Source organism: Alexandromys fortis, unplaced genomic scaffold (genome assembly GCF_014885135.2).
Source record: "Alexandromys fortis isolate MF-2015 unplaced genomic scaffold, M_Fortis_MF-2015_v1.1 scaffold_54, whole genome shotgun sequence".
NCBI lineage: Eukaryota > Metazoa > Chordata > Mammalia > Rodentia > Cricetidae > Alexandromys > Alexandromys fortis.
In genome coordinates this window covers 6,688,283-6,702,746 of record NW_026067958.1, presented here as the reverse complement: position 1 = coordinate 6,702,746, position 14,464 = coordinate 6,688,283, and the positions used below count along the sequence as shown (strand labels likewise).

At 43.5% G+C, this 14,464-nt stretch overlaps 1 protein-coding gene across 1 annotated transcript; it reads left to right on the top strand.

Moving 5' to 3' along the window:
* Nucleotides 1–11,636: 11,636 nt before the first annotated feature.
* LOC126507810 (60S ribosomal protein L34) lies at nucleotides 11,637–12,048 on the top strand. Its single transcript, XM_050152582.1, has one exon. The coding sequence runs from the start codon at nucleotides 11,667–11,669 to the stop codon at nucleotides 12,018–12,020; it is 354 nt and encodes a 117-aa protein (XP_050008539.1). The 5' UTR covers nucleotides 11,637–11,666; the 3' UTR covers nucleotides 12,021–12,048.
* Nucleotides 12,049–14,464: the final 2,416 nt, after the last annotated feature.

Sequence of the window (14,464 nt, the reverse complement as noted above, 5' to 3'; positions counted from 1 at the left end):
AACCAAGTCCCCCTCCTTCGGCAGCCCAAAGAGCAATCAAGGTTCCCTGCCCTGTGGGAAGTCCAAAGACCACCCACCTCCATCCAGGTCTAGTAAGGTGAGCATCCAAACTGCCTAGCCTCCCACAAAGCCAGTACGTGCAGTAGGATCAAAAACCCATTGCCATTGTTCTTGAGTTCTCAGTAGTCCTCATTGTCCGCTATGTTCAGCGAGACCGGTTTTATCCCGGGCTTTTTCAGACCCAGGCCAGCTGGCCTTGGTGAGTTCCCAATAGAACATCCCTGGAATGGGATTTTAAATTTCCACCTTACTGATATACTCTGAGGGGTCAGTGCCCATAGGCAAGGAGGCTTCTTGTAAAAACGTCGCAGGATAATATGATGTGTCCCTGTGATTACTCTATTTTGCATTCCGTATATGCAGATTTTTTTTGTCCCAGAGGTCTGGCTATCTGTAACCTATTCTGTGCTGTTTGTGAGTCATGCTAACTTTAGAGGACACTGAATTATGCCACTTGGGGTTGGTCTTTCCCTAGCTTTCTGCTGTCATAGATGTTATACACCTGCATGGCACTAATTGTTCTCTTAAGACTGTACCTAATAGCCAGGCGGTGGTGGTGCACGCCTTTAATCCCAATACTTGGGAGGCAGAGGCAGGCAGATCTCTGTGAGTTCGAGGCCACCTTGGTCTACAAGAGCTAGTTCTAGGACGGCTCCACAGCTACAGAGAAACCCTGTCTTGAACCCTCCCTAAAAAAAGAGAGACTGTACCTAGTGTCACAGCCGCTGATTGCTGGTAGTTACTGCTACCAGTCCCTGTTTTCATTAAAACATTAGTCTACAAACCCTAAAAAAGGGATGGATGGGGTGCCTTGAGGTGGCTGTCGTACAAGGCTGTCTTCCTTGTTCTCCAGGTTGGTTTGCTGTATCTGCCTAGCCTTGGCCTTGGAATTGTCCCACAGGGCTCCTGCCAGTGTCTCTGGAGTACGAGAGGCTGCTGAGCTTAAGTGGCAGTGTCCACCCTAGAGGGTGTCCATGCTGGAGCTAACGAAGCAGTAAACTCAGTAAGGAGCATCAGCTCTTTGGCAGGCAGTGGCACGGAAGGCTGCCAGAGCCTCAAGTGTGCCAGTGAAAAGCTGCACGACTCCAGTGGTCATGGGTAGTGGGAGAGTGGTGACAATTTCTGATTAAAGTTGGCTTCCTGAAGATCTTCAACTCACCTCCCCCCCGAGAGAGAGAGAGAGAGAGAGAGAGAGAGAGAGAGAGAGAGAGAGAGGAGAGAGAGAGAGAGAGAGAGCGTGCGCTAAGCAAGGTCATCTACGAGCAGGACACCTACCCACAGGCTTTACTTCAGTTCCTCAGTGTCATGGCCACCCCTGATGGTTACAGTTATCAGTTGTGATACTCAGCATAAAAGGAGGATGTCCACCAAGAGGAGATGCTGTTGGCTGTGAGTGTGACAAGAGCATCTATGTGATACAGGTGGGTGGGTAGGGGGCTGGTCTGGATGGAGGAGGAAGGCTGAGCTACATCAAGAGACACTTGAAGCTGACTGGGAGATCGAATGCTCTTGTTGGGGTCCTCACTATCCACTCCAACCAACGGGAGGGAAAGGTCTCCACGGAGGGAGCTGTGTATGGAGGCAGGACTCAGCTACCTTTACCCCTTCTTTTTCTCTCTTGCCATCATCTCTGTCCACATCACTGGGAAATCACAGGCCTAGCCTCTCTGCTCTGTGTTACTTGGTTCTAAAATGGCTGGTTGGGATAGAACCCTCAAGAAATAAAACTTCCAGTGGATACCAGGAAACAAGCAACGAACAATATTTCTTTTTCATCACAGACTCTCCAAGTGTATGCCATGGTCCCATGAGGACAGAAAGGGTCAAGCAGTTTCTCTGTCGTGTTTAGTGAACAATTCTCACAGTAATGGCTGAGTCTATGTGAAATATCACGATGGAGGGGATACTGGACAAGTTTCAGTGAGTGAATCCTGTAACTATAGGCTTTCCCGCAAGGCATACAGGTACATAGCAACTTGGTAGCTGAATGAGCTATTGTATGTAGGTACCTTATAAGTTGCTTCCAAGCTGTATATTTTTAGCAAACAAATGGCTTTAAAGATAGTATTTTCTTAGTATCGTTAGAGATGTTGCTTTAACTATGTGTTTTTTTTCTGATTGCTTTAGGTGGGCATAACATACTGAAAAGTTAGTCATAAAGGCCAACATGTTTATGCATCCTTCACTCGTAACTGAAGATGGTTCTTCAGTCCTTTAAAAATTTTATTTGTGTAGTTTGTGTATGCATTTGTGTGGGTGTCACAGGACAGCTTTTGTGAGTTCAGGGAATGAAGATCAGGCTGTCAGGCCTGATGTTGCACTGGATGGTGCCCCTACCTGTAGTAAGAGGCCATTTGAGTGTTCCCAGCCACCCTCTGCTTGTCTGTTTCCCGGCTGGCCAGATTCCCGAAATAACCCACAGAAACTGTATTAATTAAATCACTGCTTGGCCAACCACTTAAACGTATTGCTAACTAACTCTTACATTTACAATGAACCCATCTCCATTATTTTATATTTTATCACTAGGCTTGCAGCCTAACAGCAAGGTTTTAGCATATCTGTCTCTGTGGCTTCTGGAGCTTCTCATGAAGCTCCATGGCTTCTCTGTGACTCTGCCTCCTTTCTTCTAGTATTCAGTTTAGTTTTCCTCGCCTAACTAAGTTCCACTTTGCTATAGGCCAAGCCAGTTTCTTTATTCATTACCAATAAAAGCATTACATAGACAGAAAGATCTCCCTCACCATTTCCCTTTTTCTGTTTAAACAAAAAGAAAGGCTTTAACATAGTAAATAACATATAACAAAACAGGTATCAAGCAAGAATTATAGTTACAATATTTATATCTACTTTATCTTATATCATAACTAAGGAAAACTATAACTATCAATTCTTTAACTCCATCAAAGACTCCAGAAGGATATAGTGTTACCTAAGTAAACAGGAAATGCATTGTAAGCAACTTCCAAAACTCTAGAATTGGCAGAGACATCTCGCTGCCTGGACAGTCACCCAAAGTTGTTCTATACCGTTGGGGCATCCATCTTCAGCCTACAGGCCCATAGTATCCGGCACACTTTTCCATGAAGCAGGAAATTTGAAGATCTGTTTTGCCTTGTAATGGCAAAGTCCATCAGTTACTTTCTTCTGTGTCCTGAAGAATGTCTGGCAGACTCTTTCATGTAGAAGGATCCCCAAAGGATCATCTCACCTTTAGGCAAGTTCAGCAATCATTTTTCTGTGGGTCCTGCATGTCCAGTTCATATAGCATACCATCAAGCAGTCCACCCAAGAGCAGTTTCATGCCCAAATAGCTAACCAACTCCATGAGGAGCTTCTTTGATACCCATCTTCCTCTTGAAGTAATTGATACTACCAGGAGCAGATAAGTCTCATTGTCATAAAAAGTTCTAACTTCTTAAAACATTTTAAATGCCATATTTTGAGGGTCTCTGAAAGATGTGAAGAATACCTATCTAACTGAAATATATATGTATCTAGAAAACCTAACATGACTACAAGCTTGACTATTATAGATGTTTATCTATTAACCTGTATTTCTTAATTATACATTACATTTTTTTTTTGGATTTTTCAAGACAGGGTTTCTCCGTAGCTTTTTGGTTCCTGTCCTGGCACTAGCTCTTGTAGACCGGGCTAGCCTTGAACTCACAGAGATCCGCCTGCCTCTGCCTCCCGAGTGCTGGGATTAAAGGCATGCGCAACCACCGCCGGGCTATACATTACATTTTAAATTAACTACACAATCACAATACTTTAATCAAAAGCAGAAATAAACATATAATGAGATTTACCTTAAATTTTTATCAATAGACTAAGATCTATAGCAATGCAAAGTATCCATCTCTATAGCATATCCTTCTTTAAATGTAAACAAACATTTATAAACAATCATTTAGGGAATTTGGGTGTAGTTCTCTCCAAACTGCTTCCTGCTTTTGTTGGGTGAAGTAATTTTTCGGGGTGTTCACAGTGACCTTTTGAGGGGGGGTCTTGGTCCATGAAACCACATTAGTCAGGAAAGGTTCCATAGATTCTCGTTTTCTGTGGAAACAAAAGAAGAACCTCTTTTCCAAAGCAACAAGTTCTTAGACCCAAATTCTGAAGTTGTGATACCTTTAAAATATCTATGCTGGTTTAGTTTGGCAGCCCATACAATGAGATGTCTCTCTGTACTTAGCTCCTTCACAGTCAAAAAATTAAAAGGAAATACAATAATATACATAATCCAGATTCTCTGTGTATTTTTCATCTATTCATGACTTATTTTTGTTTACTCCTTTTAATCCATGACTGACTGTACTGTTTCTTTAAAGACTTTGTCTTATATTTTTATAAACCATTTACTTCCTTTTATAATTGTGTATACTTTTTTTCTTCTCTCTCCCAAACCTACATATATTTATCCAACAGTGTGACCCATTTAGAGGTCTTTTATGTCTGAATCTGTCCTTTTGTAAGCAACTTCCAAAACTCTAGAATTGACAGAGACATCTCACTGCCTGGACAGTCACCCAAAGTTTTTCTATACTATGGGGCCATCCATCTTCAGCCTACAGGCCCATAGTATCCCGAAGACTTTTCCATGAAGCAGGAAATTTGAAGATCTGTTTTGCCTTGTATTTTTTACTATCCAGGAGCGATTCTTAAAATGCTAAGTGCTTCTTAAAAACCTAAGCTGTGGCATTGCTAGGTCAAATACAGCCCTGCCTGCTTGCTCTGCCCAGTCCAACATGGTGGAAGTCCGTTCACTGCCTCTGAGACTGCTAAGTGGGAGCCATTCTCACCATCTCAACTCTGACAACCAGTTGGCTCATGCTGCCACCAAGTAACTTGCAGCATGCTGCCCACAAAACCCATTTAAATACTCGGCCTCCTTATAGAGCCAGAGTTCGCTTTGGTAGTATGGCCCAGAAAGACACTGTTTCAAAACCGTGTGTGTTTTTTTTGCTACCACTGCTGAATCAGGATGACCTCTCTTAAAGGAGCTGCAGCATGCTGCCAGCTGAAAAAAAAGTGAGGCCAAACTTTGTGAGTTTTGTGTGTGTGTGTGTGTCTAGAGTTCCTTTCCAAGCTTTCTCAGGCTTTATGTGGATATAGTCAACCATGTTGGGGTACCAATTTGTAGTATGAGGCTGCTTGTGTGTTCCTGGCCACCCTCTACTTGTTTGTTTCCTGGCTGCCCAGACTCCGGAAATAACCATACAGAAACTGTATTAATTAAATCACTGCTTGGCCAATTACTTAAGCATATTGCTAGCTAGCTCTTACATCTAGAATTAACCCATCTCCATTATTTTCTCCTATATCCATTATTTTATATTTAACCAAGAAGCTCGTGGCCTACTGGCAAGATTTCAGCATGTCTGTCTCTAGTGGCGGCTCCATGGCTTCTCTCTGCCTCTGCCTCCTTTCTTCCAATATTCAGTTTAGTTTTCTCTGCCTACGTAAGTTCTACCTTGCTATAGGCCAAGCCAGTTTCTTTATTCATTAACCAATAAAAGCAACACATAGACAAAAGGACCTCCCACAGCACCTATCTGCTTAATCCTGGGGTTTTAGTTTTTATGTATTATTATGGTTGGTGTCTGGGGTGTGTGTGTCTGAGGAGCACATCCTGTCACTAGAAGTTAGTGATAATTCTTAGAAACATCACACAGATGGATGAACTACGTATACCGTTGTTGCTTAAAAGTTGCTAAGTTCTGCATGTTATAACAAAGCAAGAAAAAAACTAATATGCTAGCAGATGAAGATCTGGTGGCCTTTGATGACTCAACAAGAGACAGTGATGACCATTAGGCGACATCTCTTTGCACATCCCAAACGTGGTGAAAGCAACAGGAAAAGCCGAGCGCTTCCAGGGCTTAGACTATTAATCGGTGCTAATATTAATTTGCTATAAACACACTCCAAGTATCTTCCTGCCTTAGCCCCCACCCCCAGCAGCTGTTCGTAGGCACAGTATGTCTAGTTATCTTATTTTCTAGTATATCTTGTATAAAGAGGACTACAGAAACAAAGCCAGCAAACCTTGGCTGCTGGTGCTGTAAGAACAGCAAGAGTGACAAAGGCTTCTTTGACTGCAGGCTCTGGTCCAGGTCAGGGACCCCAGAGTGCACTCTTAGTTCCTTCATTAACTTCCTCTGCCACTCAGGCCTGGACATCTAACCCATCTGCCTATGTTCCTCTACTTTGGCCTTGGTATTTACTGAGACTGTAAAGAAAACAGACTGTCAGATTTCAGAGAAGAGTTACTATAAATAAATAACACCTCATCAGACTGCTTCCTAACTTCTGTGTTACTCCAGATTCTCAGGAACTGAGTCATTAATCCAAGGAACACCATCACCATCCTCCATCATTATGTTTTCGATTCTGAGGAGTGTCATTAAATTTAGCCAGGATTCCAGAGAAGAACGGCACCAGGCTGGAATGACTTGGCTTTGGTTGAGGTCTGGATCCATGAAGATTTCTTTGTGCAGCTGTTCTTCCACTCACGGGTCACTCGTGCACAGCCTCAAACCCCAGTCCTCCTCAGCTTGGGGGAACATGCCCTGCCCATAAAGGTGCTGGCTCGCGGTTTATGTGGAGGGTTATCATTTTAAACATCCTCAGAAGAGCTAAAATACTGAAGGGAGGGGTCCACTTTTAGATGATATTTTGATATCTCCATGTCCACTAGTTGTTTGAAAATTTTACTGGGGCAGGCGAGATGGTTCCGTGGGTATAGGCACTTGCTGTCATGCCTGGCAACCTAGGTCCCATCTTCGGGACTCACGTGGTGGAAGGAGAGAACTGATGTCAGGAAGTTGGATTAGGATCTCTCTGCATGTGTGCCCTGGCCTATGACCCCACGCTCTGACAAATAGTGTTTTTTAAAAATAGTTTTATTGATTCCCATTTTCCTACCAAAAAAGAAATGCAATTGGACTGTTAAGTTGTACTTTTAAAATATGCATTAAGTTTTTATATTTGTACATGTGTCTTTGTACGTGTGTGGATACACATATCCCACCCAGTTGTGTGGAGGTCAGAGAAGAACTGTCAGAGTTGATTCTCTGCATGCACTATGTGGGGCCCAGGAATTAGAACTCAAGTTATCAGGCCGGGCACTAGAAACCTTTATGCAAGGAATCATCTTGCTAGCCCCCAAATACTCACTCAAAAATACCCCTGGCAAGGTTGGGATTTGACAAGGTTTATATTTATATAAATAATACAAAATTTAGATTTCTTAGCTGTAAAATATATAAATCAAAACATTAAGGGAGATGGGAAAATGGCTCAGTGGTTAAGAGCACTTTCTACTTTTTCAGAGGACAAAGTTCAGCTCCCAGCACTTCATCAGGTGGTTCATAACCCTTATAACACCAACTTCAGGAGATCCAGTGGCCTCTCCTGCCCTCTGCAGGCACCTATGCATGTGCTATACACTTACTAACTCACACACATAAATAGTAAATTTAGGTCAAAGTCTCAGCTAACTGACAATGGGTATGGATATGACTGAAGTGATGGAAATGTCCAGATCTGGGTCTTAGTCATCGCACAACTTAGTAAGTTTGCTAAACTTCAAGTGGGTGGATGTTCTAGGAGTGAATAAATGCTTTGGTTTTCAACATAGGATTAAATGCACCCACCAAATGAATGATAGTGTTCCATATGTCCCCAGGACAACAGCAAAGACAGCCCCAGAGAGTTTGTCCCTATGCCTGTTGACATGAGCTGTAGCTGCCTTTTTATTGCTCAAATTCCTCTATTCTCAGTACCAAGTGCTTGGACTCATTAAACACCAGAATGATGGAAATAATAAGGAACTTTCAGATATGGCAGAAGTAAGTCTATAATGACTAATCTATGAAGTCATTTTAAACAGTTTTTATATAATTTAAAAATCTTACCGCAACAATCCTCGACAAGGAAAGTGAAAGTATTAAAACTGAGCCATGCGCATCACTGAGCATGCTAGAGATCCGCCGGCTCTACCTTCCCAGTGCCACGATGAAAGGCATGCACCACCGTGCCCAACTGTATTTACACTATTACTTTATATCTAGGCAGAGGTGTGCACTAGCAGTCTAAGCTAAGGCGGTCACCAGGACAGTCTGCCACCAATGAGCTTTGAGTTTTACCAGTAGATGACAGCATCACTACACTCCAGCTGCATCGTAAGCAGGTTTGTGTCAGCTATAAGACACGGCTACGCTGGCTGATGGCTCTGCCGGAAAAGGCACTTGCTGCAGAGCACAATGACCTGAGGGAGCAGGACCCAGACGGCGGGAGGAGAGAACCATCTCCTACAAGTGGTGCTCTGCTTGCCATGTGTGCACTGTGCCGTGTCTACACACACAGACAGACACGGAGACAGACACGTGTCTACACACACAGATACGGAGACAGACGTGTCTACATACACAGATACACATGGAGACAGACACGTGTCTACACGCACAGACACGGAGACAGACACGCAAGAGACAGAGACACTCACACACACATGCACAAAGACACACACACACAAACATAAAGATATACACACAGATACACATAGACACATACAGATACACAGGCACACACACACTAAGGAAACTAAAAATAGAAAAGTATGCATGGAACACAATTTTCTGTGGACACTGTATTTCCTTGTTTTTTGGTGTGTGTAGCACAGATGTTCCTATATCCGGAAATCTCTCTAGGTGTCTAGGATAGTGTAGAAAAATAAAGGAACCCCTCAAGCTTGTCAGTGCTTCCAGATTACCAACCCTGACCCTTGTAGGCATTCCCTAATATGCCCGAAACTGCTTAGAGATCTCAGCAAATACAGTGTGTTTCAATGTCTCCATGTTAATGACTTATCTATCTCTGTGACCTGATAAGAAACAGGAGGGAAGGGTGTGCTTTACCTCACAGTTTAAGAAGGGCGTAAGGTCCCTAATGTTAGGGAAGGCGTTGGAACCGAAAGTGAAACAGACAGGAAGTGGAGCCAGGCTGCAAAACCTCAAGGCCTATCCCAAGGACCCACTTTCTTCAGTGGGACTCTGTCCTTTAAAAGTTCCACAACCTTCTATAACAACGCCCTAAACCCAAGACCAAGCATTCAAGCACGTGAGCCTCTGGGGGAATCCCTATTTCGTACAAAACCACAGCAGTTTGGTTTTCAGAGCACTGGAGGGAGGCTCATTTTGTTGTCCCGGTTTCTGTGTCTAAATTTAAAAAGGCACCTTGTCTGTATCATCGTAGCGATTCTCAACCTGTGGGCTGTGACCCCCAAAGACCATTGGAAAACGCGGGCACTTAGACTAGGAGTCACAAGAGCAGCAGAATTACAGTTAGAAAGTAGCAACGAAAATAATTTATGGTTGGGGTCACCACAATACGAGGAACTCTTATCAGTCATAAGGTAGGCTGAGAATCACTGCTCTAGAGGTTTGTAAAGGGCTGTGGGCTTCAGTCTCTCCACGGGATACCCACACAGCTACATAATCCGTAGTATAGTCAAGGTATTAAACAGTGTTACGGTACTGAAGTACATAAGAAAGATAGTTAACGACCAGGATGGCTTCCCCAGACATGTATGCAAGAAAATGAAAACTGTGCAGTAGTACAGAAGTATCATCTCAGCAGGGTTACAAGAAGATAGACACATTTATGAGTATACATTCGAGGAAAGTGGTCTGGTCTTTACTCTGCTTGGTGCTCTGAGACCATAAGCTATTGTGGGACCCTCACCCCTTATTCTCAAAGGGGCAAGAAGAAATTTCCTAGCAGAATGTTTTCCCGGGAAGATAGTGACCTTCCCCTCTCCCACTCGGGAGATTCTGAGCACAAGGTCACTTAGCTCAGCCCAGCCAGCCTCCTGGTACAGGCTGATAAAGATGGCCTAACTCAGGAACAGTGGCCTTGCTCTAAGAACAAGGGAAAAGCTGACTTAACAGAATGGGAGGGAGCAAAAGTCCTTGTACCTGTGCCAAAGCATCTTCAAAGATTCTCTTTGTAGTCATGACTTTAAAAGCTTTCCCCACAGAGGAGATACAACTCCTCTCTACCTTGTTGTAACGGGGATGGAGATGAGATCCAAACATGTTTGTATTATGCTGATTAAACCTTGCTTATTACAGTCTGGGCCTCTCTGGTGGTCTCTCTCTGGGGGTCGTAATCTGGGCACAACACTATGATTTAGCCAAGCTCTGATTTGGTCTTTCCATGAGCAACCTCCTCGAAAGATGACTTGGGGACTGGGGAGATGGTTCAGATAAAGAACTAGCCACACACAGGCAGATCTCTGTAAGTTCGAGACCAGCCTGGCCTACAGAGCGAGTTTCAGGACAGGCTCCAAAGCCACAAAAAAAAAAAAAAAAAAAAAAAAACCTGTCTCAAAAAACAAAAACAAACAAACAAACAAAAAAGAAACAAAAGAAAGAAACATAACTACATCAGTTTCCTCCTCCATGTCCTCCCTAGAGCTCCTTCCAATTGCTCTCCCTCAAATTCCTCCATGTCCTCCCCAGTTAACAGCTTTTTTTATTTTTATTTTTTTAACAGAACATTTCTGATAGCCATAATGTTTTTACTTTTGAAACTTAGTTGTTACTTTATATCCTTGGAGAATATTAATGCCAAACACAGCAAAGGTTCTTCCTATGAAATTAAAAAATAAGCAAGGTTTTCTTATATGTAGCTGTTGGGAGGCTCTGCTGGTTAAAAGTTGCAATCCTCCATGTCTGGACAACTCTCACCGAGCTTGGCACAAGATGGAGGATTCCTTTCCAGTGTGGGCTTCCTGCTCTTTGCCTGACTTTATGGACATACATGTAAATGTATCATGTCTAAATACATTTTTATTTTCATTATGTGTGCATTATACATACTTGACAATATAGAAGTACAATATCTTAAAAAAAAAACTATCCATGCAAACACAGGGCCTGAGTTCAGATCCCCAGAGCCTGTGCAAAAGGCTGGGCATGCGTGGTGTCTGCCTGTAACTCCAACACTCAGGAGACAGAGATGAGATACTCAAGACAAGCTGGCTAAACTATCAGCAATCAGGGAGCTCCAGGTTCAGTGGTTTACTTTGTTTTATAAATAAGAATGGAGGTTGATGGAGGAAGCCACCTAATGTCAGTCAACAGCCACACACATGTGTGCATGTGTACCCATATGCATTCAGGCACACACGCTATGAACACACACAAAGGGAAAAGTGATCGAGTTAGGGGAGAGCCACACTGAAGAGCAGGTTCCACAGGGGTCGGGAAATCCTGCAGAGGCTCTGTCCCTGGGATGCTTACCCGTGGCAAGAGTGGGCAGGGATGCTGAGCAGAAATTCTGGGTTGAGAAGGCTGCTGATGGGCCATGGCACGCACCAAACTATCTTTGTCGGAAATTTAGACCTAGAAGGTTGTAGGGACCAAACTAACAGGAAAGGCAAGCCGCTGAGTGAACAAGGCTGCGGAGGCTGGTGTGAGGCCAGCCAGGAAAGAAAAGGTGCCTCTGAAATGCCAGAAATGTTGATTGTTCGTGCAGAAAAAGATGAAAAAAGCCACCCGCTCTTCCGGGGACGGTGCTTAGAGGCACTCAGGATGGTCCAGCGTTTGACATACCGTCGTAGGCTCTCCTACAACACAGCCTCCAACAAAACTAGGCTGTCTCGAACCCCTGGCAACAGGATTGTTTACCTTTACACCAAGAAGGTTGGAAAAGCACCTAAATCAGCGTGCGGTGTGTGCCCAGGCCGACTTCGAGGGGTTCGTGCTGTGAGACCGAAAGTCCTCATGAGATTGTCGAAGACAAAGAAGCATGTCAGCCGGGCCTATGGTGGCTCCATGTGTGCCAAGTGTGTCCGTGACAGGATCAAGCGGGCTTTCCTTATTGAGGAGCAGAAAATTGTTGTGAAAGTGTTGAAGGCACAAGCGCAGAGTCAGAAAGCGAAATAAACGTGTGGCTTTTTTAATAAAAAAAAACAAACAAAAAAAAAAAAAAAAAAAAAAAAAAAAAAAGAAAAAAGCCACCCCAAACACATCGCATATTCTCAGCACTCACGTGGCTGAGGCAAGAGGATTATGATCTCAGTGCCAGCCTGGGCTGCACAGTGGGGTCTCAATAAAATAATTAAAACCTCTCTAGATCAACAGCTGATGTGCTAAGACTTAGAAGCAAAACCATCAGAAGAACATAAGAAAGAAGAGTTTCCTATGCCATCCAGGCTGGCCTTGGACTGGAATGCTCCTGCCTCAGCTTCCAGAGTGTTAGGATTAAATACCACCATACTCACACTGGCAGGGATATTAACTGACAATACTACTTTACAGAGCAATTTATTTGTATCTACTAGTGTTTAAAAGGCAGATACATTCCTCCATCAATTATGCTGATATATACCTCTCAGAGAATTCTTACACACGTGTCAATCAGGCTGGTGCGGGATGACGTCTATTTCAACAGGGTCAGTTGTAGAAAAACACTCCTTTTTCATATACACATACATTTTGTTTGTCTTCACATTACCTGCTGGGTTTTAAAAGATTTATTTAAAACTATGTATCTGTGGCCACGCCATGGTGCACGCCTTTAATCCCAGCACTTGGGAGGCAGAGGCAGAGAGATCTCTGTGAGTTTGAGGCCAGCCTGGTGTACAGAGCAAGTTCCAGGACAGCCAGGGCTACACAGAGGGATCCTGTCTCGAGAAACAAAAACAAAGTAAAACAAAACAAAAGCACGTGTCTCTGTGTGGGTATATTCACATGCCCATGGAGACCACATGGGTAAGGTGGTAAATGCCTTTAGTCTCAGCACGCAGGAGACAGAGAAAGATGAATCTCTGTTAGTTCTTTTACAATGAGTTACGAGCTAGCCAGGGCTACACAGTGAGACCATGTCTCAAAACTAAGACAAAAACAATATAAACAACAATGAAAGAGGAGTTCAACCCCCGGCTTTGGAGCTCCAGGTGACTGTAACCTATCTACCATAAGAGCTGGGAACCAAAGCCAGGTCCTGCAAGGACAACAAGCACTCTTAACTGCGGAGCCATCTCTCCAGCTGCTTTAAAAAATATTTTTTTTTAAAATTTCATTTTACATTCCAACCAAAGTTCTCCCTCTCACCCCTCCTGCAGTCCCACTCCACAAGCCTTCCCCCGAAACAACCCCAGCATCCACTCTTCTCAACAGGTAAGAGTTCCCATGGGGAGAAGATACAATTTGGTATATTATGTTGGGGCAGAACCAACAGCTGCTTGTTTGTTCCCAGCTGTCCAGACCCGAAATAATCACTCAGAAACTGTATTATTTACAACACTGCTTGGCCAATGACTCTAGCAATATTCCTAGCAAGCTCTTACATCTTAAATTAACCCATTTCTATTATTTTATAATATTTTGCTATGAGTCTCATGGCCTATCAGCAAACTTCTGTTGTGTCTGTCTCCTGCGGGAGTCTACATGGCTTCTCCTGACTCTGTTTTCTTTCTCCCAGCATTCAGTTTAGTTTCCCTGCCTAGCTTTACTCTGTTAAGCCATTGGCTGAAAGCAGCTTCTTTATTAACCAAAGGCAACAAAAACATATTCACAGCATACAGAGGGGAATCTCACATCACTTCCCCTCTGTGTTAAGTCTGAACATGGCATCGCCTCAAAGGGAATGAACTCTAACAAGCTAGCTCATGCACCAGGGATAGATCCTGGTCCTACTGCCAGAGGTCCTTCAGATAGCCCAAGCTTCACCACTGTCTCACACATATGGAGGACCCAGTTTGTTTCCATGGGGGCTCCACAGCTGTCTGTCCAGAGTTCATGAATTTCCACCAGCATGGTTCAGCTGTCTCTGTAGATGTCCCCATCATGATCTTGACCTCCTTTGTTCATGTATTCCCTCCCCCCTCTCTTCAAATGGATTCCTGGAGATTGGCCTGGTGTTTGATTGTGGATCTCTGCATCTGGTTCCATCATTTACTGGAAGAAGCCTCCAGCTTCTCTGGAGTTGTGGATTGTAGTAGTCTGATAATTCTTTGTTTACTATCTAATGTCCACCTATAAGTGAGTACATATCATTTTTATTTTTCTGAGTCTGGGTTACCTCACTTAGGATGTTTTTTTCTCCAGTTCCATCCATTTGTCTGCAGATTTCATAATGTCATTGTTTTTTACAGCTGAGAACTCCACTGTGTAAATCTACCACATTTTCTTTATCCATTCTTCAGTTGAGGGGCATCTAGGTTGTTTCCAGATTCTGGCTATTATGACTAATGCTGCTATGAATATTGTTGAGCAAGTGTCCTTGTGGTATGATTGTGTATCCTTTGGGTAGATGCCCAAGAGTGATATCACCGGGTCTTGAGGTAGATAGATTCCCCATTTTCTAAGAAACCGCCATACTAATT

Excerpts from the sequence above, each read along its gene's own strand:
- LOC126507810 (XM_050152582.1), top strand. The coding sequence starts at position 11,667 with ATGGTCCAGCGTTTGACATACCGTCGTAGGCTCTCCTACAACACAGCC.